The sequence below is a fragment of the Suricata suricatta genome, chromosome 12 (genome assembly GCF_006229205.1).
Source record: "Suricata suricatta isolate VVHF042 chromosome 12, meerkat_22Aug2017_6uvM2_HiC, whole genome shotgun sequence".
NCBI classification, from domain to species: Eukaryota; Metazoa; Chordata; class Mammalia; order Carnivora; family Herpestidae; genus Suricata; species Suricata suricatta.
This window is the reverse complement of record NC_043711.1, coordinates 68,303,820-68,329,420: the sequence shown is the minus strand read 5'-3', so window position 1 is coordinate 68,329,420 and position 25,601 is coordinate 68,303,820. Positions and strand designations below refer to the sequence as shown.

The window sequence follows — 25,601 nt, the reverse complement described above, 5'->3', positions numbered from 1 at the left end:
ATTGCCACTTCAGATAGCTGTGAAATTAGGTGATTAACTAGTTGTTACTTAACCTTCTAATTTCTGTATAAGTCTAATTACATGAAATAGAAGTTGGGGTTTTGATTTTTTATTTTGCTTTTCTGTTTGGAGTGTCATTGTAACTACTGTAGTGTAAATGATGGAAAATAATTGCATATGTTAAAAAATTGTGTTATATTAATAAAAAGAATTAAAAAAACCAAATTTAATGAGTATTTTTATCAGAAAGGGATGTTTAATTCTGTCAAATGTTTTTTCTGTATCAACTGAGATGACTGTGTGTGTGGTCTTTGTCTTTTACTCTATTGATGTGGTGTGTTACATTAATTAATTTTTGGATATTATACCAACCTTGCATTCCTGGATTAAATGTAAATGAATGTTTCTTAGGTTGAATTCAGGAGGAATAAATTATCTGAGGACGGAATAAAATTTAACTTAATAAAAGGCCAAAGAAACAAGACTGGAAAATAATTTCCATTTTAAGATAGTAACTAGTTAGGAATGGAAACTTTGGAAATACAGTTGTTATTGTAAAAATATTAAAAAAGCTTGTTAAGAATATAAATTAAAGCACTTTATGACTCTTTGAGTCCTCTACCTTTCCATTAATGTCCTGGAACTAAATCTTCATAATATTCTGGATTTAACAAACTTTAACAACCTGTCTCAAATATCCCTACTATATAAAAATTATTATAATCTTTCCTCATAGATTGCTCAATCTTTTCTATTTTTCCCTCCTCTTTCTCCTTCCCTCCTTCTCTTTCTCTCTCTCATACACACATCCTTGCTAAATATTGTCCTAAATAAGTGTATCACTGATATCTATCCTTTTTGGATATTCTTAAGTACTTACCCCAAAATGGTATCAATTGGGAGTACAGTGAGGTTATGTCTGATCTTCTAATCAGATCTACCATTTCTGCTCTTAGAGAGAAAAGACCCTCATAGACCACCATGAGGACAGAAAAACTTACTTTTAATTATGACCCCAAGAATGATCAATATCTCTATTAACAGGGACAAGGGCTTCATCTTCTCAGAAGCAGCTCCTCCTCACTTATAACACAGGCAGAAGTAGGTGGCTGGCCCACAAGCTTCCTCCTTACAGGTTTGCAGGGGTCAGGATTTGGTTGCTAAGCAACCATTTCCTAACTCGGGCCAATGAGCTGCCAGGAAGTTCCTTCCAACTAGAATGAAGGCAGCTACTGGAGAAAGCAGGCTATGGGGAGGGAACCATATCTCCTCTGCCAGTCTTCTGGTGGGAGATAAGGAGTATGTTTAAAATAGGTAAGAGTTGCTCTCTGAAAGGAAAGGAATAAACCAGAAGTCGAATTTGTACATGTCTACAATAATATTCAGAATTACTAGAAGTGTTTATTTTTATGTTTCCTTCAGTGTTGCAAGCTGCACTTATATAAAAATACAATTAAATACATGAACTTACCTAATTTCATCCTTTACTTTAACGTCTGAAGGCTATGGTGCACAGGCAGCATATGAATCAAGTCTGCTTTGGTCCTCGTCTTGGTGAAAATGTTTATCCCCTGTTTGAGTAATGAACTGCTGAGGTTTTACTGGGACAAAGGCAAAAATACTCCAGTGATCAACTTTTTTTTAAAAAGGCATTTCATTACACTTTCCTTAAATGGTATTTAAAAATGCCCTCTTTACTGTCTTTAACTATATGGGCAGTTCATGAGTGAGTATCCTCAAGGGTAGAACCAGAAATGAAAATGAGTATTTAGGTAAAAGCATGGGAATATTAACACTATCCAAGGGATGGAACTAAGAAATTATGCCTAAAATATATCCGACGTTTACAGTGTGTACAGGTAATTACTTCAGAAATAGACATATTTATTGCCTTGAATTTCCAGGTTTACTCCCTTTGTTCATTAGTTTCCCAATGCTTTAATCGTTCTCTGTGTTTCTATTATTAGGACACTTGTGATTACATTTAGGGCCACCCATGATAATATTGGATAATCTCCCCATCTCAAGATCCTCAATCACATCTGCAAAGTCCCTTCTGCCAAATAAGGTAACATTCATAGGTTCCAGAGATTAGGTCCTGGAAATCTTTGGGACCATTATTCCATCTATTCTCTAGTATCTTTTCCTTTTGCTAAGGTACTTCAAAATGGGACTTTTCTAACTTAAGTACTTTAAAAAAGTGCCTAAATATAATTTATTTAAACTCTTAAATATCATGTTAAACATTTTCCAAATATTTTTTGCATTCCCCATTTGGATCCAGATTTATCAGCATCTTTCAGCAGATGATTTTTCCTCCTACTTTCACTGAAATTGAACTCATTGAGCCTATCTTCCCTCTACTTTCTTTTCATTTAAAAATTTTTTGATACTCATTCTTTTTCAAATTCATCACAAAAGAGGAAACGCTCTTTCTATAGTGTAAGTCCAAGACTTCTCTCACTTTTGATTCTAACCACATTTATCTTTTTCTGAAATTTCTATCTAACATTTGTCCTTCTTTTCTCTCTTTTTTGTTTCAATCTTTTGTCACCAATCTTCTTAATTTAAACACTTTTAATATCATACCTCTTAGAAAAATTTTCCCTTGACTCTGGTACACTTCCAACTACTATCTTCTCTACTTATTCTTTAGCCTCTAAAAACCAAAAAAAAAAAAAAAAGAAAAAAAAAAAGAAAAAAATCCCAATAGTCCATAATCACTTCTCATTGCCTCTCATTTCTTCTTCAACTACTTGTTTTTATTTTCACTGATTTATGTAGACTATAAATTCAATGATCTTTTCTCATTTCTCATCCTACTTGATCTGTGAGATATATGACATTTCTAATCACAAGCATGTTCTTGAAAATATTGATTTCTCTGAAAATTGAATGGCAAATACTTTTCTACTTTCTTGAACACAATTTCCCACTCATTTTATCACTCCCTCACCTATCCACTCATTTATTAAATACCTACTATATGCTGAGGAGGAATGCTGCTCTTTTTTAGGAATTCATTAATTTCACTTATCAGTTACTCTCTTAGTCTTTGCCTGAAAATTATGGCCTCCCCAAGGAAACTTCTTTTGGTGTCATGTGCTCCTCCTTAGTTTTATCAGCATCTTTGTATGGATGCTCATTTTTCTCATTCAATAATTTTTATTGAGAATCTACTTTGTATCTGACGTATCATTCTCTGTGGGTAGATATACTTCCTATCTTCAGAGTTTGTTAAGTCCAGGGTGAAAGATAAATATTAGTGAAAGAATCAGTCAAATAAATTTATAATTACAAAGTATAAAAAATGCTATATAGGGAAGTAAATGAGCACTGACGGCATATAAAAGAACACTGTGTGTAGAGGTCAGGTGGGGTCAGGGTTAGGGAAGGCTTTGCCAGGGAGTGATTTTTAAGCTCAACTCTGAAAAATAAGAATGGGTCCACTAAGCAGTGGCTGGGTGTCTCAGTCAGTTAAGCATCCCACTCTGAATTTAGTCTCAGGTCATGATCTCACAGTCTGTGAGGTCAAGTTTCTTGTCAGGCTTCTGCTTGGGATTCTCTCTCTCCCTCTCTCTCTGCCCCTCCCCTGTTCATGTGCATACTCTCTCCCTCTCTCTCTAATAAACAAACATTAAAAAAAAAAGAACATGTTAAAAAAAAGGAATGGGTCCACTAAGCAAATCATGTCTCAGTTACAGTGGCAAACGTATAAATAGACCACATGGTGAGAACAAGATGTGTTCAAGAACTGAAAAGCTCTATTGTTTGTATGAATGGAACCAGAGATTGTGTGGTAGGGGTAGAGCAGAATTGGTAGGTGAAAGGCCTTCTATTGCTAATGCTTTAATTTTTATATTAAGACTGTATAGGTCAGTTTGGGCTGCCATAGTAAAAGGCTATATATAGATTGGGTGCCTCAAACAACAGAAATTAATTTTCTCACAGTTCTGGAGGCTGGCATAGCCTGGTTATGGCAAAGGCTCTCTTTCCATATTGCATATGGCCACCTCTATGTGTCTTCACATGGCAGATATGGGGGGAGGGAGGAGGATGAGGAGTATATACATAGATAAATACATGCGTGTGTGTGTGTGTGTGTGTGTGTGTGTGTGTATGTATATATGTATGTGTATGTGTATACACATGGCTTCATAACCCATTCAGTTGAATGGATTATGTGTATACACATACATTGAATGCAATGTATGTGTATACATACATACATATATATATATATATATACATATCTTCCTCTTCTTATAAGGCCATAGTCCTACTGGATTAGGGTCCCACCCTTATGATGTTATTTAACCTTAACTACATCCTAAATACCCTATGTCTGCATATAACAACACTGGCAGCTGAGATTTCAATACATGAATTTTGGGGGAATACAATTAAGTCCACAGCAAAGACCACTAGAGAGTCATTGAATAATTTAGAGCAGTGATTTATAACACGATCACATTCTACAACATGAGCACATTTGAAAAGGTAACTCCAGACACTGGGCATAAAATGGACATAAGAGGGGCAAGAGTAGACATGAAGGACACTTAGGAAGTCTCTGGAGTAGTCCAGTTAAACTCACACTGAGCTTGCTGCAGTGCCGTTGGAAAGGTGAGCAACTCAAGAATGATAAAGGAGATAAAACTGAGAAGCTTTAGTAGTTCACATGAAATGAGAATGAAGTTATAGGAGGTTACAGGGATAGTGTTTAGGTTTCTAGATTGTTCTTCAACTGAATGGGTTATGAAGCCATTCAAAGAGCTAAGGGGCACTGGAAGAAATCTATGTGTGGGGGGAAAGATCACGAGCTTAGTGTGGTACATGGTACATTTCAGGTACTTTTGAAGCATCAAATATTAATATTTAACACTTTTTAATGATAATGGAATTTTATCAGAATAGTTAATGCTGAAACAAATATCCTCTAAATACCAATGCCATAACATAAGAAAAGTGTTTTGTTTATATCATAGCTTGATTTGGTACTCTTGGGTCCTTCAAGCAGTGACTCAGGAATCCAAGCTCCTTCCTTCCTGATGTGCTGCTTCTGAGAACACCATGAAAAGAAAAGAGAGAATATGGAATATGGATAAGGGTACAAAAGACTTGATGGTTAGGCCTAGAAATGGCATACATCACTCTTGCTTTATAACCCACCTAGCATATAGTTACATGTCCTATCTAACTTCAGGAGAGGCTAGGAAATATAGTTTCTTATGGGTCAAGAAAGAGAAAATTGTATTAGTGAGCATCTCTGCCATTTCTACTAGGTGTTGGTCACTTTACGTGTTTTAACTAATTCAATCCTCACATTAACAAAGGTAGGTACTATATTATCATCTCCATATAATAATTTAAAAATGCAAGGTGTAGAGACTTTCAGTAACTTGCGAAGGGTCACATAATCAATAAGGGTAAACCTAGGATTTGAATCCAGATAGTCTGGCTTCAGATACCTTTTAGCCAGTGCCTAATGCTGCCTCTTAAAGTTGTGATACAGTATGTGGTAGCATACATAGGTCTAAAGTTCAAAAAGAAATTTTTATTGTAAATAATAAATTTGGGAGTCATTGGTCTACCTCAGGGATTCCCAATCTCAGTAGTGTTTATATTTTGGGCCAGATAATTTGTTGTGGGGAGCTGAACCATACACTTTAGGATGCTTAGCAGCATACTTAACCCCTGCCCACTAGATGCCAGTAACATTCTTTTTCCAGTTGAAATACTAAAATTTCTCCAGACATTGTCACTGTTCCCTACAGAGCAAAACTGCCCCTTGTTTAAAAATGACTGTTATAACTGAACCATGAGTATAGATGAAGGTATTAAAAAAATATAAAGTGAAAAGATATGAGACTAAGACTAAGTCTTAATGAACTAAAAAATGTAATGGCTGCAAAGGAAGATGGGCCAGCAAAGGAAACTGAGGAGTGGCCCATACAGGAGGAATCTCAAAAGGGTGAGAAAAATTGAAGGAAAAGGATGCTGCATGGAGGAATAAGAAGTTAAGATTGTTAAATGCTGCCAAGAGATCTTGTAAGAGAAAGATTGAAAAATGACCATTACATAGCACGTGAAGGTCACTGGTTACCTTAGCAAGAGCTGTTTCATTTGGTTAATAGGATAGAATCTAGAAGAGAGGGGACTGAAAAGCTGAAAGTGGGATGTAAGGAAATTCACCCAGCAGGTATTCACAACCATTTGGAAAGAAAGGAGATACAGCAGCTGGAGAGTGTTGTGGAATCACAGGAGGATTTTTTTTTTTTTTTAACATAGAAGAGACTGGAGAAAGTTTAAAAGTTGATGTATGGTTCTAGTTCCTTGAGTTGACACGAAATGAAGAATAATCAGTAGCATAGTTTAAGGGTCCTAAGAAAGCACAGGTGAACTCTATGTTGGAGTGGAAACAGCTTCCCTCTGTAACAAAAGGCATAGTGGCCAATGTGATGCACTTTCCAGCAGACACTTCACACTTAGCATTTCTAAATAAGAACTCAATATATTTCCCACAATATCTGCAACTGCTCTTAAATTGCCTTATATTAGTAATATTGGCATTCTCCTCCTAAACTGACCCATGAAACTCTTACCTGCTTTCTCTTCCTCATTCTGTTCCCAAAATCTATTCCATTACCAGTTTTTTGATTCTACCATTGTAATGTGTCTTGAATCAGAGCCCTTTTATTTCCATTGCCAAAAAATAAGTGCATATTTTTATTACTAGCCCAAATGTCACTTCCTTCTTGAAGCCTCCCTTATATCTCCCAGCCAAATAAATTTTTATGTATTTCACAGCATTAAAAGAAAAGAAGAAGCAGAGGGAATGTTAAAATAAAAATTATTACTTTAGTATGTCATGGATCATACTCATGGAGTGTCCTGTTGCTCAAAACATTTCATTTTTTTTTTTTTTTACAATTCTTAACAGGGCCTTTCTCTTTCTTCCTTTTTTTTTAGTTATTAAAAATGTGTTGCAAATATTAGCTCTTACACACCTGGCTTAAGTACAACACATAAAACAAATAAATGTATATTCACCACATCCACTAAATCAGCTTTGTGGATGGTCTAATATTTAGAAATGTAATGCATTTGGGGTGGGGGTTGCCAAACTTCCTCTAAATTCTGGATCACCCTACTTTTTTGGTTGGCTGTACCTGAACTGGATTTTCAGAACACCAAAAGACAAGTATTACTCACAATCAAGCTAGTCTTTTAAGCCAGTGCCTTGAGTTGAAGCAACTGGTGAAGGAACAAAAGGATAAGATGACCTGGCTCTGGTTGATTTGCTCTGATATAAGATTTTTCTTTCCAGTGTAACATGTTGGTTGCCCACTACTTTTCAGTTCCCCAAAACCTTGAGTAGTCCAGTTTATCTTTGTTCTTTTCAAACTTCCCAGAACTCCAATGTAAACTGCAATTTCTACTACAAGTTTGACGAACTGGTTGTATATTATAATATGGAACCACTTCCCAATCCTTTCACTTCTTTTGGTTATAATTTACTCACCAAGAGGAAAGCTTCATATTATCTGGTAAAATCCGTCTACACTGGTCAGAGTAAACACGGACAATTGGCGCAGACTCTTCTTACTTTTACATATTCCAGTCCCTCAGGATGCTTTCTTCGGCTGGTAGGCCAGTCACCTGGCGCACCTGGCCCTTTGACCACGCCCTCAGGTCCTCCTAGCACCGCTATGCCTGGGGAAGCGCCAGCAGTGTCACGCTCCTCCCAGGCGTCCGTTCCACGCCCCGCCCCCAAAACGCGAGGACTTCTCCAGCCCCCTCGCGCCCTGGCTCCGCCCCCCCAGCTCCCCAACGTCCTCGGCGTCGGGCCCGAGCCTGCGCCTGCGCGTGCGCCCTGGGGCCGAAGTAGGGGCGCGCGGTGACTGGAACGCGGAGAGCGGCGGGCAGTGCAGCCAATGGGAGGCGTCGTTGGCTAGCGGCTGGAAGGCGGGGCCTGCGCGGGTGTTAGGTTAGCGCGAGGCGTGACCTAGTTGACAGGCGCTGAGGTGCAGCTTTGGCGGCTGCCGCGGGGCTGAGGCGGGTGGGAAACGAAACGGAGCGCGGGCTGAGAGAAGAGGGCAGCGACTGGCGAGCGGCGCGGGACGCGGAGCCTCTTGCACTTTTTTCCTCCCGAGTGCCCCCTCCCACCCCTCCCACTCCACACACACCCTGTTTGCCCGTGAGCCTGGGGAACTTGCAGCTTAAAGCCAGCCACCCCCACGGCAACATGTACCCCAGCAACAAGAAGAAAAAGGTGTGGAGAGAGGAGAAAGGTAACTGGCCCGTCGAGTCCTGGGGGTGTGGGGGGTGGGAGCCGGGTGGGGGTGGGGGGTCAGGGCTGTGTGTGCCGCGGCGCCCTCCGCCCGAGCTCCCGCCTCGCGCCCGCCCGGCCGGTGCCGCCTCCCTCGCGTGTTCGTGTGTACACACGCGCACACGCGCGCGCACACCGGCGTGCTCGCGCCGCCCCCGGGCACCTGCAGCTCGCACACGTGTGGGCGCACGCCCCTCTGCTGCCTGCCGCGCCCGGTCACCTTCTCCCCATGCTGGGCTGCCTGCGCCTGGCTGGTGGCGGAGACCCCCGAGCGGCAGTCCCCGGGCGCAGCACAACTTGTTCAGGTCCCCCACCCTCTCCCGGGAGCCCAGCTGGGACTTCTGGACTCCTGGCCAGGTTGTCCCAGGCACACGTGCCCGCCGGCGGGCACACCGCTGCTGCAGCTGCTGCGCCTTCGCGCCTGCTGACCCTCCTGTATTCACTCCTCCCCTCTACCCCCCCACCCCGCTAGCTGGTAGAGTGTCTACTTTTTCGGGCGTTTATCCCTTCTCTAGGCCCCTCCTGCGCCGCAATGTGACTTTGGGAACCTGGAACTCTAGGGGAAACTGTCTGTGAGGATAAGTGCTTTCAGAGAAGTCTGAATGGGTTTTCTCTGCGGTTTCTGTGTATTTCATCCCCATTCGTAATCAGAAGTTGCTCAGAGTAAGGTAGTGAAACTGATACCACTCTCCATGAATGAATTTTGCCCCCGAATTTTGTGCATATCAAGGCTTATCCAGATCAGCTAGATTGACACTGGCACTGATTTCTGTAAGACACGAAAGTATGTCAAGCAACCCTCTTTTTCTCTGGCAGCATAGTTAGATAATATTCTGAGGTAAAACTTTAGCATCTGGAGTTTTTTCTTTCATTCTTTTCACACTTGAGCTTTTAACAGAAGCGTAACAAAAAGTACTTGCATTGCTACTGCTAACATAGACTAAACCTGTGTATATAGAGTGAGGTCAGGTGAGGGTAGTGCAAATTTTTCCAAAGTATCCCATCTTCGTATTAGAAGGATATGGAGTGACTAGATTGAAAGTTGATTTCTTTGATAATAGCTCTTAAGCTAGATTATTAGGTTATTATTGCACGTCCTGGTTTTTTATAAACACTAAGGTCTACCAGTGGACATAAGGAAGAGAATGAATGTGGAAAAAGAATCCTTTATGTAAGGCCTTTTTCAAATTATGCAAAAGGAAAGGGATGAGGAGGGGATTCTTTTTTAATTGAACTACTGGGAGGATTTAACATAATTGAACAATCCAAGTAAAATGGTCTTTAAAGTATTGAAACATTGGGTTGTATATCATTTACTTATATCTTAATGATCATGGGATTATATAGAAGTAAAAATTCTGGTGTCACAAAACAAATGCTGTTGAAAATAATAACCTGGTATATATAAGTTATTGTAAAATAATCTTGCTTTGTTTTTGCAGTAGTAGTTACTTTAGTTTCAACACACTTTTAAGAGTGATTTACCTTGTAAGCGTTGAAAGGTCATCTATGTCCATTTTTGTTAATGGGTTTGGAATGTTAGTTTTATATTATTGATAATAAGGCAAAATAGTGGCGATCATGGAGATTGTTTTCGATACATAATTCATTGATGAAATAATGATGATTGCTTAAGAACTATTTTTCTGTCATAATAATGTTCCTAAAGTAACAATGTTATAATGGTTCCTTCATTTAACACCTACATATTTGGACTGTGAAGAGCAGGCATTTTAGAATCTTTAACGATGTCTTAAGTTTTTTTTTTTGCTTCTAACAGTAGTGGAAAGTACAACCAAATTAATATTTTCTAAATAAAGAAGCAAATGCACAATTAAAGTAGGTGTCTAACAAAGTAAATTTCTCCCTTCTAAAACTAACCTATTTTTGCATGAAGTTTAATGTTAAAGGAAAAACATTGTAATTTGAAGACTTTAATGTATGTCTCAGTTTATCAGGATGTCTGTTTTTGGAATATTTAATATTTTAAAAAAAGGAGTTAAGGATTTCCAGTATGGTTGTTGTATTAAAGACGCTGATGCATGACCTTTTTTCTTTCATTTCACGTATGGGGATGGTATTGTATTTTTGAAGCTATTATTTAACTCTAAAGAAAGGCTTATCCACCTCATTGAAGTGTCAGGGCATTCTGTAAACATAGGGCAGAGATTCATTCTAAAGGTGATGTATTAAGGAAAAGTTTTGTGTAATGCTAAAGAAGCTGTATAGATGTCTGTGGTCCTCAATACGTTTCATTGTTTAAACAAATAACTTAAGGACGTCTCAAGTCCACATGTATAAAATAAACTGTATTGATCTATTATTTTGAGCTATAATTTAAAACCACTTAATGCATATAATTTCAAGTACTGAAACATAAATTGTCTCATTGTTTTATTGTCGTATTATTGATCTGGATTCTGTTCTAAGTGTCCATACTTAAATGTTTAAATAAATGGAATCACGGAGTCCAGGTTGCTTTCCCATGTTACCGTTTGACGTTTACTAAAACTAGAAGTTGCTTCATAATCTCTCTCAACCTTATCATATTATAATATTTCTGCATTAGTGATCTGAACATTTTAGTAGTGTTTTGGTAAATGCTAGTCATCCCTTCTCCGTTGTGTGAGTATTCCAAATTTATCATTTCTTTAAAGCTTCCTATGCCATCAAGATCCTTCTTCCTTCTGCATAAACACATGACATTTCCTTTTAATTCGTGGAGAAAATACCTGTTATGTAGCCGTAGTATCTTCCCCTGTAGTCTCATTTGTCCATTTCTTTATGTGTCCTTTGTCCTTTCAGCTCTGTTCCTATCTTAAAGGAAGTGCTTTTTTTAAAAAAATGTTTATTTTGAGGGGGATAGAGAGAGAGGGGCAGAGAGAGTGAGAGAGAAAGAAAATCCCAAGCAGGCTCCACACTGTTAGTGCAGAGCCTGATATGGGGCCCAATCCCACAAACCATGAGATCATGGTCTGAGCCAACATCAAGAGTTAGATGTCCAGTGACATCTAAGTTTTATTTCATTTTATTTATTTTCATTTAAGTTTCTTCTTTGTGTACACCTTAAAAAATGTGTGGGTTTTTTTTTTTGTTTGTTTTGTTTTTTTTTTTTTGACGCTTGGTCACATTCCTTACCTCTTCCTATTAACTTCCTTTAGGATCAGAAATTTAGGTCATAATTTCCAAAATCTCTAGGATGAACCTCTTTCCTGAATTCCAGATTTTCCTGAATTCCTGAATTCCTATACCCTTTAGGTATCTTACATTCAATACATTGTTGACCTTTAAGTATTGTAGTTTTGTGATTTTGTTTTATTACATCAGATTAAAATATCTTATTATTATCATTTAATGTGGCTGAAACCAGTTCTAGGAGCAGGAAAAATGTTGGCTCCCCATTTCTTATTCACTTGTACTTATATGAAAACCTTCTGCAGTTTATTTCTGTGAAAGAATCTTTTAAAGTGATTATTTTATGAGGGTTAGATACCTAAAACTAGGTACTATCTTTAAATCTATTCATCCTGTAATCTGCTGACAGACAGTTGGAGAGAGTACAACTGTCAATCTCTTTACATCACGTAGACCTTTGTTAGACTATATGATAGGTGACACTTGGCATATAGAAACACATCACCCTTTTTGAAGAGCTTTTCCTGTGATGGTAGTGTATTATAGTGACTAGTAGTTTAGGCTATAGTTTTTGACGTAGGGTGATACCTGACTGGATTTTAATGGAAAGCTTTCTTGCTTTGACAAGATGCTGAACTTTATGTGCTTCATTTCCCTATCTACAAAATAATAATAATACTACCAGGGTGCCTGTGTGGCTTAGTCGATTAAACCTCTGACTCTTGATTTTGGCTCAGGTCATGATCTTGCAGTTTGTTGAGTTCAAGCCCTGCAACAGGCTCTACACTAATGATCATGTGGAGCCTGCTTGGGATTCTCTCTCTGCCCCTTCTTCACTTGTGCATGGCTCCTTGTGTGCTCCCATTCATTCTCTCTCTCTCAATAAATAAATACAAACATACATACATACATAAAATAAACAAAAAAGCCATCCTTAAAAAAATAATACTACCAATTTTGCTGAGTTGTTGGAAAGATTATTTCCGTGAAATTATATGTGTAAGTACCTAGTAAGTACTCATAAAGAACAGGGACTTTTTTTTTTTTAAGTTTTATTTATTTTGGTGTGGGGAAGAGCAGAGAGAGAGAGAGGAACAGGATCCTCTGTGCTAGCACAGAGCCTGACTTGGAGCTTGAACTCACAAACCATGAGATCATGACCTGAGCTGAAATCAACAGCTAGACACTTAACCAACTGAGCCACTGAAGCACCCCAAGAACAGTGACTTCATTGTACATGACACCAACTGTTAATAATTCTAAGGTGCATTTGAAAAAATATTTTAATCTTATCAAGATGTATATTGAAAGTTGTGTTTAATCACCTCCACAAAGATATTAAATTGAAAGTGTATTTTTATTGTTGATGGCGTTTTAGAATTAAGGAAATACCTTGGTGGCTGTATTTCTTGTGCTCTTAGCATTTGTATGTATTTGTCTTAGGATCTTTTATTTATGTAGCATTTATTTTGTATATTATCCATTTCTGTTTTGTCTTAACTTCATGGTTATGGATCACCTTCGTACCTGCAGTATATGAACATATTACTGGCACATAGTAGACTGTTAGTAGATGTTAATTGAAAGAGTTCACTTATTTCTTGGTCTATCACAAGAGAGTCTTCCTCAGCAAGCTTTGATTCCCCCTACATGCCACAGTAATATGATGTTAACGTGACACTTTTTAACCATCAAATATGGAATCATTAGATTTTCATTTTGATGTTTCTCAAGCCCTCACCAATTCTTTGATTTGTTTACATGATTAATATTTAAATTATAAAATAATTGCTGAATTTAAAAGTTAAGTACAAATGGAGATTCTGCTTTTATTTTGCAAGAACGTTTACTGAAGATGACCTTAGAGGAGAGACGCAAAGAATACATAAGGGACTATGTTCCCCTGAACACCATCCTATCGTGGAAGGAAGAGATGATGAAAGGCAAGAGCCAAAATGATGGTAAGTTTCTCAGAACATTTTTTAGGTATTTACTGTTCCCACTTCTTATGACTGCTGTAGGACAGTTTTGACAGAAATGAATAACTGGCATTCAGTAAAGAGATGACATTTTTGCTATTTGAAGTAATTGCATGGTTGCATTTAATTGTTTTTAGCAACCTATTGTGTGTTATTTAAATTTAGGAGTTATATTAGCATACTTCATGTTATAGTCCATATTTATGGCACTTAAAAAAACTATTTCAAGGTTTTGGAGTAATTAATATTAAGGACTTGGTGCTTTGGTGGTGTGGAGTAATTAATATTAAGGATTTAGTGCTTTGGTGGTATGGCGCTTTAAGTTTGTTTTGATTAGATTCATTTATATTGAATTTCTTCAAGTTATTCTAAGGATTGGATATACTTGAAAGTGTATTAGGAAGAATAGAGAAAAACTAAGATTTCACCCAGTTTCAGAGAAGAGTATATATTTTGTGTAGTATGGTATTATGTCTACATGTAAAATATTTGTATTACAAAATTTACTCTCGAAGTCTTAATGATTTATTAAGAGTATAGTATAGGTTGTTTGAGTGAAGGTATATATTAGAACATAAATGAAGTATTGAAAAGATAGATGGAAGAAATTATTAAAAACCATGTAATACATTCAACGGATACTTTGCTTACTTCTGAATTAGCACTCATTTATCTGATGTGGAAATTAGAAGACATAAGGTGCTTTTTAGGATATTTAACATTTGCGAAAGAAAGGTAACTTTATGAAAGGGACTTAGAATATGCCAATTTCACAGGTTATGGTCTTAGATTGATGGAACTATATAGCATACTGTGGGTTTAGAACAATAAGTCTACTATGGAATTCCAGTGGACTAATCTATGGGAATCAGTCCAATTAGGCTTTTGTGTTGCTGAAGAGAACACATTTATCTAAGTATTTGCATTTTAGGGAGAATTTTTCTTTTTCAAGAAGGCAAAACATGTGGGTCCCTTCAGATTTGCTTGAAAACATGTGACCTTGGGCAAGTGAAGGTCATAGTTCTGTCAAGTTTAAGAGCATCATTGGACAAGCTGATTGGGAAATACACATCTAACCTCTTTGCCCACGGTTGTTAGCAAATTGTTGTTTTAGTAATGGTCTGATTAACATCATTCATTGATAGAGAAGGTAGTGCTGTGTAATGAAAAGAATATAGAACTAGAGACCAAATGGCCCGATTTTTTTGATCTAGGGCCATGTGCCTCTTCATGTTTGGGTCTCAATTATTCTTTTGTTTATAAGAAACTGGTATTGAATACTTCAGCTCTGTTATTTTATGTTAGTAGATAGATCTCTTTTTTTCCAGTGTTTCATTCATTTGATTTTCTTTCTTAGTTGCTGTTTTAGCTGGTTACTTTTCTATGGATGTAGTACATGATATTCCTTTAAAACAATTTTTGCCTCTCAGATAGAGGTGGATTCCTGTTGCTGCCAGAACAATTGACAAAACAGTAGCAATACCAGGTTATATTGCCCAGTGTTGGGTCTCCTCATCTCTGCATTAAGGATTCCCCTTTATATTGGCTGCTTCTATTTAAATATTCATATAACAGTGTGGGGTTGAACTGGGTTATCAGAGAACTCACAGTTGGGTGTTTTCAGAGATATCACACATAAAAATATGTCACCCAAATCAGAAAAATATTTTGAATAACACCTGTTATTCACTGTTATTCCTTAATTACTCTTATATCTCAATGTGAACTTGTTAAGTGGTTTACAACTGCTCTGTATATTTCAGTTTTTCCATTCATGCTTTTTTGGACTAACCATCTTTCATGGAGAGTGAAGTGACGTGTCAAAATTGTATTTCTGTTGAATAGTTTTTTATTCTTTCCATCTAATGTTACTTGCTCCTCTATCGTGACCTAAAAATTAATGACTAGCCTCTTCTTTTTTTATGGAAAAAGAAAAGAAAAAGGAATGGCTCATTGTACAAGTAATATCTGTGTTTATTTCTTTACATGATCTATATCTTTTGTAAGTGCTTTCTTTGAGTTTCCTATTCAATGCTAATTTATGCTAAAATATTAATAAAGAGAGTTTTAGCATTTTAACAGATCCTTTAAAAATACAAATTGAAACAATAATAAAGGGCAACTATAGTTTTATATTTTATTTTGAAATGTTTAAGCCATTGCTTATAAATGTATATATGTATAAGTAAGTTTATATTTTTATAATAGCTTAAGTTTTTAGGTATAAGATTTTCAATGAAGTTTTAAAAGAAGTCTCTAATTCTTTGTCATAGTTTCTCATTTGCAGGACATGAACAGTATTTACTGTGTTAGCACATTATACCAATTTCAAGTGTTGTATAGTTTACCATTATTACTTACATTTTTTTATAGAAGGACATTTTAACCTTGATATCCAAGATGACATGGAAAGTTCTCAAGCTGTTTTTATTTTTTTCTTTGCTCAGTTTTGTTTTAGTTTAACTAAATGCCTTTTGTTATTATATTGTAGTAAAAAGTTAAATAAGTTGAGGAGGGGCATTAAGCATTTGTCATAATTTTGATTTTAAGGCATCCTAAAAAAAGGAACCAAAAATTGCCAAATACAAAATCATTATATAGATAGGAGGAATGCCTATAAATATACAACGTTTTTATTTTTATTTACTACTCTAGTAATACTGGCAAGCTATGGATCAGATGGAGAAAGAATGGGAGATGATTACAAAAACAAAATCCACAAAAAAAACAAACCACAACCCACTTTTTTATTGTTCATGTTCTTATTTGTCAACTCCTATTGGTAAATCTTTGGAATTATGTGCTTTCACTTACTTAATAATTCTATTTCATTAGTCAGTTGCTTTGTTGCAGGGAATTTTAAAGTGTTTGTCTCTTATTATACTGTCTCTCTGTACTTGCAGTAGTGCCTCATGGGTAGGTGAGCTCAATTAGTGTGCTGAATAAGAACACCTCAGAGGTTAACTGTCTATGAAGGACAATTCTGTATTTCAAACTTCAAATTTTTTTATTTATTGTTTATTGTCAAGTTTGTTTCCATATAACACCCAGTGTTCTTTCCCACAAGTGCCCTCCTCCGTGCCCATCACCATCCTTTTCCTTTCCCCCTCCCCCTTCAGCCCTGTTTATTTTCAGTATTCAGAGGTCTCTCATGATTTGCCTCCCTCCCTCACCTTAACTCTTTTACCCCCCTTCCCCTCTCCATGGTCCTCTGTTAGGTTTCTCCTGTTGGACCTATGAGTGAAAACATGGTATCTGTCCTTCTCTGCCTGACTCATTTCGCTTAGCATGATACCCTCGAGGTCGATCCGTGTTGCTACAAATGGCCAGATTTCATTCCTTCTCATTGTCATGTAGTATTCCATTCTGTATATATACCACATCTTGATCCATTTATTAGTTGATGGACATTTAGGCTCTTTCCATGATTTGGCTATTGTTGAAAGTACTGTTATGAACATTGGGGTACATGTGCCCCTATGGTAAATCCTCAGCAGTGCTATTGCTGGGTCATAGAGGAGTTCTATTGATAATTTTTTGAGGAACCTCCACACTGTTTTCCAGAGTGGCTGTACCAGTTTAAATTCTTACCAACAGTGAGGGCCCATTGCTCCACATTCTCACCAGCATCTATAGTCTCTTGATTTATTCATTTTAGCCATTCTAACTGGCATGAAGTGGTATCTCAGTGTGGTTTTGATTTGTATTTCCCTGATAATGAGTGATGCTGAGCATTGTTTCATGTGTCTGTTAGACATCTGGATGTCCTCTTTGGTGAAACGTCTGTTCATGTCTTCTGCCCATTTCTTCACTGGATTAATTGTTCTTCAGGTGTGGAGTTTGGTGAGTTCCTTGTAGATTTTGGATACTAGCTAGCCCTTTCTCTGATATGTCATTTGCCACTATCTTTTCCCATTCTGTCGGTTGCCTACTAGTTTTCTTGATTGTTTCCTTTGCAGTGCAGAAGCTTATTATCTTGATGAAGTCCCAACAGTTCATTTTTTGCTCTTGATTGCCTTGCCTTTGGAGATGTGTCCAGTAGGAAATTCCTGTGATTGAAGTCAAGGGGGCTGTTTCCTGCTTTCTCCTCAAGGGTTTTGATGGTTTCCTGTCTCACATTCAGGTCCTTCATCCATTTTGAGTTTATTTTTGTGTGTGGTGTAAGAAAGTGGTCTAGTGGTCTAGTTTTATTCTCCTGCATGTTGCTGTCCAGCTCTCGCAGCACCATCTGTTAAAGAGGCTATCTTTTTTCCATTGGATACTCTTTCTTGCTGTGTCAAAGATTTATTTGCCATACATTTGTGGGTCCAGTTCTGGGTTCTCTATTCTATTCCATTGGTCTATGTGTCTGTTTTTGTGCCAATACCATACTGCCTTGATGATGACAGCTTTGTAGTAGAGGCTAAAGTCTGGGATTGCGATGCCTCCCATTTTGGCTTTCTTCTTCAATATTACTTTGGCTATTCGGGGTTTTTTGTGGTTCCATACGAATTTTGGGATAGTTTGTTCTAGCATTGAGAAGAATACTGGTGCAATTTTGGTTGGGGATGCATTGCATGTAGATTGCTTTGGGTAATAGTGACATTTTAACAGTGTTTACTGATCCATGAACATGGAATTTTTTTCCATTTCTTTGTGTCTTCTTCAGTTTATAGAAAACTTATGAAACTTCTTCAGATTTTTAAATGAGCGTTTAAAAACATATATAAGAAGTGGGAAAAGGAATTTTTATACACCAATCACCCTGTTTCAACAGTTAAAACATGGCCAATTTTATTTGATCTGTACCAGTACTTCCAAATTATTTTGAAGCAATTCCTGTATATCATATCAATTTTTTTCTGTAAATATATGTATGTGTGCATCTCAAAAAGAGACACATTTAAAAAAATTTTTTTCTGTTTTTTATTTATTTTTGAGAGACAGCATAAGCAGAGGAGGGTCAGAGAGAGAGGGAGACACAGAATCTGAGGACAGGCTCCCGGCTCTGAGCTAGCTGTCAGCACAGAGCCCGATGTGGAGCTTGAACCCACGAACTGTGAGATCATGACCTGAGCCGAAGCTGGACGCTTAACCTACTGAGCCACCCAGGCGCCCCGACACATTTTTTATTATAACCACAACACTATCAGTCACACATAATAAAATTAATAATTCTTTAATATAAAATGTCTAATTATATTAAAATTGTTTACAATAAAGGGTTTTACCTCTTTTTAATACAGTTGGTTTGAGATCTAAACAAGATCCAAATATTGCATTTAATATCTTTCTTAAGTATCCTTTAACATATAGTTTCTTTTCTCTCTATCTTCCCCCCCAATAATTTTATATGATAAAGTTATTTGCCTTGCAGAATTTTTCACGTTTCCAATTTTGCTGACTGCATCTTTGTGGTGTCCTTTAATGTGTTCCTTTGTCCATAGTTTCTTATGAGTCTAGTGTCTTATAGGCTGATGGTTAAATCCAGAAGCTTGATCAGACTTGGATATAATTTTTTGAAGGAATGCTTCATAGAGTATTGTACCTTTTTTTCCATAATATCTCACAGCACATAGTGTTTGGTTCCCTCTCTGTGTTAAGACTGATCCCTGAGTTCAAGTATTGTCAGCCTAATCCATTCATTGTAAAATATCCTATTACCTTTTCAGCTAATATTTTTAGCAGCCATTGATAATCTTATCCTAATTTTATCATTTTTTTCATTTATTAGTTGGACTTCTATAAAGAACTTTTTCTTGTCAACTTTTTTCCATGTAATACAATTTATACAGAGAAAGCAATATAAACTTTTCAAATTAAGTGGGTTTCCTGAAATCTTCCAAAACTTGAAAGAGTTTTTTAAATTTTTGACTGTCATTTCTCTCTCCTTGCCACATAAGTGTATTAAGTGGAAATACTTCAGTGATTAACAGTCTATAAAGGATGTGTGTATGTGTATTTTCATTTAAAGTATAGATCTCACATAAAAGCATACAATTATTAAACTGTAGTCTGTGGATATAGTAGAAAGACAGTAGAGATATATACATGGATATATAGATGGAGATGATAGAAAGAGGGCATGGCTTCTTTGTAGGGACAAAAGTTCTCAATTTTAATGGATAGGAGTTCTGTTCTTTTTTGCTACTTCCAAGCTAATGTTCTACTAGAACACCACTCAGAAGCATTGCCCTTCCTTCCTATAGAGGAAGCAAACAATTGGCAAAGATTCTGCTATGCTTATGCTAATTTTCTCTTACTAATTATTGTCAGGGAAAATAGCTACAGCTGTAAGTTTAGATGTTTGAGTCATTACTTTTAATGTTTATATGGAACAGCAAAGGAAAAATATAATAAATTATGAAGATAAAGTACTTGAAAAGTACACAATTATTTTACTCAAGTATGACAATTTTTAAAGAAATGCATTAGTTAGGAAGAAACTTCATATTTTCAAATCTTATATATATTCAAATCTCATTTTATGATTTATTGATTTAATTTTATTTAATTTTATATTATTCATTTGAAAACACATAACTAGAGATTGTGAACTGTGAAGTCTTTGTAGGTGTGAATCTTAATTTTTTGAAGTATATAAAAATATTTTGAGAGGTGTAGGTTGACTAGAGGTATGTGTGTAATCTTTTATATTGAAAATACTAGCATGGTTGCTTAGAAGTTCAACCATATTTGCTCTCATTTTCATTAGAACTAATTTCTTTTAAATTATTTCCACAAGAGGTGATGGCTGACCAAAAAAAAAAAAAAAAAATTAAGCTCAGTCACTGAGATTTTATATCAATGTAGGTATTGAATTTTGTTTTATCTGTGTACCAACTTGACTGTTGATAGTTGGAAATCATCAAAATACTGTGTCTTAATATTTTGATGTTAGTGCAAAGTCCAATATTTTTATCCATAGTATATTTATAATAACTTTTTTGATTTAATATTTTTATTAATCACTAGAAATGGGGAAATAAAAATATTATTTATGTTACTGAGTATTACATGGAGATGGACAAGGGACCATAGTGATAAAAGGAATTTAAAAAATTAATAACTATGATGAGGTGGTATTGCCCCAGATTTTCAAACTATGTTAACTACATTATTTGATTAAATATTTGATGTTGTTAGTTGGGAGACAGACTACAATTTAAAATGAGTAGACGTGAAAATGGTATTTAAAACAGGATGAAATTTAGTAGGGATACAAATATTGGAAAGGAGTATTTCCTGTTTAACTTTTTGATACTGATTCCTTTTTATATTTAGTTTGAGTACTACACTTTGAAAGTAAAATGGTCAGTAGAAACAGAAGACCGCTTGGAGCAAAACTCCTCAGCTTCTTAGATAGAAATCTTTTATTTTGAGTGGGTGGTGATTTTTGCCCTCTTTTAAATGATCTTAAAATGAATTTAATTTAAAAAACTGGTGATCTATTTTTGCCTCAAGTAATAACAAAGATCACTCTGGCTTATTCTTCAACCAGTTATTGTGATGCTTTCATTAACAGCAAAGATGTTGCAAAAGTAGAACTTATATTAGAAACAGGCATTTTTCACTTTAGAGTTAAAAGTAAAGACTAGTATGAAGACCAAAATCCTAAAATGGGCTGAACTTTATGATCTGGCCTCTCTCCTCTTTGGCCTCTTAGTATACTGCTCCTTTTCTTGGTCTCTGCCTCTAGCCACACTATCCTTTCTGTTTCTTTGAATATACTGTGATTCCTCCCACTACTGGGTCTTTATTTTTGTTTGCCACCCCCCCCACCTCTTCTTTCACTTCTTAAATTTTTCTTAGCTTTCATTTTTCACATTGAAACTCTTCTATTTTTTGAAGTCTTCCCTGAGCCCTTACTTTGAAACAGTTTTCTTAATTTTATGGTTTCATAGAGCTATGTTCTTTTCCATAGAGCATTTATATTAATTTGTTATTATGTATTCAATCACAGCATTATCTTGATCCAGTTCTATCTGTATATAAGATTGTAATTACTAGGAAAATAGGAATGATGTTGTCTTCACTTTCCTTTCTGTATCTGCATCTGTCATAGTACTTGTTGCACAGTAGATATTAGGTAAATACCTCTGTGAATTAAAGAAATTATAAACTATTCGCATGATGGTATATTTGTGCATTATTTTTGCTCACCTTTTCCTACTGTTTTGTAAAGATTCATGTGGGAATGATGGGGTTAGAAATTAAGCCACATGCTTTTTAATGTAGGTGACATATACATTTACATCTTTGTAATACAATGTTGGTTTTATTAAGTTTTAAAAGTTAGTTTACTAATAAATTTGAATAAAGATTTTATTGAACTATTGCATAGATATTTAGATGAGACAAGGATGAAAATTCATGTGTTATGTATATTCATCAGCATTGGGTGTTGTTATTTATATAGTACTTAGTAACTAAATGTTATGATTCCAGTTTCTGAGTTTAAATGTCAGAAGAGCTTAAGTTAAAATGAGTGTCAACATAGACACTGAGCCTATTGTGTAGTAGTAATTTAAAGTGTAGAAAACCTTAAAGTATTGCCATTCTAAATGCATTTACTTTGGCATTGGTTCTTGATAAATAAAGCAACTGTAAGAAATAATATTCTGTCCCATTTAAGCCCTTTACTGAGTTAGTTGGTTTGCTTTGTAAAAGAACTTGGCCACTGACAGATTGGTCCTCCAATGAAAGAATTAGGCTAAATAACTTCTACAAATTTTGAGAATAATGACATTCATTGAAATGTATGAAAACATTAAAAAATTTTGTCTTGATATTCTGTGTGAAGTTGTGAACGTTGGTTTAGTCAAACATTTGTGAAGTAAGGCTAATTTCTAAAATGGAGAGAAAAAAAGTTATATAGGGACTCATGATTCACTACATGGTTTTGCTTTTCCTCTGCCTTTATTTCACTTTTGTTCCTTTTATCTGCTTTCCGAAATTGTTTTAACAATACATAAGTATATTTTACTGTGCCTTGGAATGTATACCACTAAGTGCTGTGTGAATTGTCCTTGTACTTAAGCATGTTTTAAACTAATGTAGAAACAAAAACCACATTTTTTTTTGTATATATAAAGACTTGGTGTTAAGATGACAGGATGAAAGTTTTTTCTGTGTCTGTGTATTTTATAAATTTGTAACTTCACAGATTATGTTTTCTTTTTAATCCATTAAGTGAATTAGACTAGTAAACGGATTTTACGTAAAAACATTTTGGTCAGTGCAGACAGACACTTTGGAATGAGTTACAGACTGGTGGTAGCCAGAGCTAATGTTTTCCTTTCATTTTCTTTTTTTTCTCCCTCTGAATCATATTTCTACAAGAAAGAGTCTTTATAAAGTCTTAGTCTTCGTTTCTGAAATATTTATTGAATTTTCATGTAAGTATTCAAAACAAAGATTTAAATACAATGTACAGTTTTACATAAGGCTTTGATGTAGAATCACATTCAGGGTTAGTGATGAAACAAGAATCAAAATATAGATCAACAACAAAAACCAGATGTGTATCAAAATATAGATCAACAGCAAAAGAGCAGGTTAACAGTAGTCCTTATGCCTGGCTATATGCATGCCGGGGCAGAAGATATATGTGCCTTTCGGGGTTTGGAAATACTAAGGCCTAGTTGGGTCTAACTCCAGAGAAGCCATGGATTTCAGATTGCTGGGTTCCCTAAAGATTGGACCAAGATATATTCAGTGTTTGAAGAAACCAGACTACCCTGACATAGGGAATTCTCTCATGAAACTTAGACTTGTGATTGTGTCTGCCATGAAACAGAGTTAGAGCGCTTCCACATTTTGTACTTGTATTAGTTATTCTCTTGGGGGTAAAAACTTCCAGGGAGTGTGTATATGTGTGTGTAAATAGAGGCTTACTGCTAAATACTCATCAGGTACATAACAATGGAGTTACTTCCATTATTTTGATATGTATGTTATCTTCCTTCCATGTTAACTCTGGGAATGCAAAAGTTTTGAGATTATACATTGCTGGTATCAGATTCTAATTCTGCTCTTATGTGCCCTAGCTAAAACACATGTAACTTCCCAAAACTTGTCTCTTCATTTGTTACATAGTTCCAAAGCTTGCTCTTTTAATTCTAGAATGCTCCTTTCTCTTGCATGAAACTTTTGACTATATTCACTACTAATCATATTTATGCTCTTAACCAATATGTAATATAATGTAGGTTTTCTTCTATGCCTGTCACTGTAACTACATGTGTACTTTGAATTTAGTCTGTCTGCTTTAAGAAGGTAGGAATTGTGACCGCTTATTGAAATTTTATTTTGTAGGGTCTAGTGGAGGTCCTTATGTGTATTTGTTTAGTAGTTTGTTTTATGCATACTAAGTAGAGCTAAAACTGGTCAAGGAAGATTTTTTAAAAAATAATTTGTTATTTTGAAACATCAGGGCTACTTTCTTGTTTCCTTTATGAGTATATGTTAGTTTAAGAATTTAGAAACTTGCACTGTCAGATTTGAGAAGAGGGCACCTAAAACAGAATAGTTTCTGAATTATAGGCTAGTATTAAAAAATTTTTTTTAAATGTTTTATTTATTTTTGAGACAGAGAGAGAGAGAGAGCATGAGTGGGAAGGGGCAGAGAGAGAGAGAGAGGGAGACACAAAATCAGAAGCAGGCTCCAGGCTCTGAGCTGTCAGCACAGAGCCTGACACGGGGCTTGAACCGAGGAACGTGAGATCTTGACCTGAGCTGAGCCGAAGTCGGAGGCTTAACCGACTGCCTTTGCGCCCCAAGGCTAATATTTTTAAATCGATAACTTTTGTTATTTAGCACTTAGAGTAAATAACAAGTGAATTAAAACTTCTCTGACCTTCACTGTATGTGAATTTTAATGTCACTGAAAGGGAAAAACTTAAAAACAGGAGTTGACTGAACAATTTTCACATACTAAAAGAATAACATAGTTCATACATCAGAGGAGAGGACTTTTTTTAAGGAAAATATCTTGACTTTTTGTGGCTAGAAGTCTAGAAAGAAAAGACAAAAACAGAGAGGCATTTTGAGTTTTGGCACAGGCTGGGAGAGAGATGTGAGGATATAGGTATCAAAGGAGGAGGAAGAGACTCAGGAGGGATGGTAGAAAGCAAGGAGTTCCAGCAACATGGCAGGAAGTCAGTCCTTATGTAAAGACAGAGTCTATCCATCCTCAAAGAATATAGATAGGATGGGGGCTGGCCTATTTATCTTATTTGATTGCTAAAATAATGGGTGTACCTGTATGGAGATATTCAGGTGCCTGACATCTTGATTGTTTTAATGATAGTAGATATTATGTGACATAAGAATATTGAGTTTAATCATACTTATGAGTGTCTTTAACAAACACAAAAAATACATGCTCTATAGTCTCTGAATTCTTTCACTTGTTCAGGTGGTATGTGGCTGGAGAGATAAGAAAATGTGTACCTGGCAGTCTACTAGACATACTTACCTCGGCATGAGAAACTAGTTCACATTTCTGGTAACTTGACTTGGTCCTTAAGTGTATTTAAAATCTGTTTACCCATTTTAAAGTGTACAATTTAGTGACTTTAAGTATATTTACAGTGTTGTACAACCATTTTCAGCTCCCATTTCCAGAACTTTTTGTCTTCCCAAATAGAAGCTCTGCCCCCATTAAATAACTCCCAATCCTGCCTCTCACACAGCTTTTGGTAATCTCTATTTTATTTTCTGTCTCAATAAATTTGTCTGTTCTAGACTTCACATAAGTGGAATCATACAGTATTCTTTATGTCTGGCTGGCTTTATGTAGCATAATGCTTTGTAGGTTAATCCATATTGTAGCATGTATCGGGAAGTTCATTCCTTTTTGAGGTTAGATAATATTTTGCTGTGTGTATATGCCAAATTTTGTTCATCCATCTGTTAATAGACATTAGAGTTTTTACACCTTTTGGCTATTGTGAATAATGTTAAAAAAGTAAAAAAACCATTTTTAGTTCTTTGGGGTATATAAGCTAGGAGTGGAATTGCTGGATTATATGGTAATTCCTTGTTTTAACTTTTTGAGGAACCACAAAATTGTTTTCCATAGTGGCTGTACCCTTTTACACACTACCATCGGCAATGCACAGGGGTCCTTCCCCATTCTTGCCAATGCTTGTTATTTTCTTTTTTAAAAATGA

General features: G+C 36.0%; 2 protein-coding genes across 13 annotated transcripts in view; one reads left to right on the top strand and one right to left on the bottom strand.

Moving 5' to 3' along the window:
• The window catches only part of SEL1L2 (SEL1L2 adaptor subunit of ERAD E3 ligase), a 119,653-nt gene extending 112,050 nt beyond the window's left edge, over positions 1 to 7,603 (bottom strand). For 8 of the 11 annotated variants that reach the window (XR_003901027.1, XR_003901028.1, XM_029917322.1 and 5 more), the window contains exon 1: positions 1,002 to 1,137. Coding sequence is in view for 9 of the 11 variants with exons in the window: in XM_029917322.1 (XP_029773182.1) it covers positions 1,002 to 1,059 (58 nt within the window). In the remaining 2 variants the exon portion in view is untranslated. Of the gene's footprint in view, positions 1 to 372; positions 437 to 1,001; positions 1,138 to 1,471; positions 1,572 to 7,525 lie in introns of those variants that run through there. The other 3 variants (XM_029917325.1, XM_029917323.1, XM_029917324.1) reach the window with 3 other exon arrangements.
• A 567-nt stretch (positions 7,604 to 8,170) lies between these two features.
• Positions 8,171 to 25,601, top strand: part of LOC115274017 (ADP-ribose glycohydrolase MACROD2-like) — a 368,638-nt gene continuing 351,207 nt past the window's right edge. For both annotated transcript variants that reach the window (XR_003901047.1, XM_029917379.1), the window contains exons 1-2: positions 8,171 to 8,294; positions 13,309 to 13,428. Coding sequence is in view for 1 of the 2 variants with exons in the window: in XM_029917379.1 (XP_029773239.1) it covers positions 8,249 to 8,294; positions 13,309 to 13,428 (166 nt within the window). In the remaining variant the exon portion in view is untranslated. The remainder of the gene's footprint in view (positions 8,295 to 13,308; positions 13,429 to 25,601) is intronic.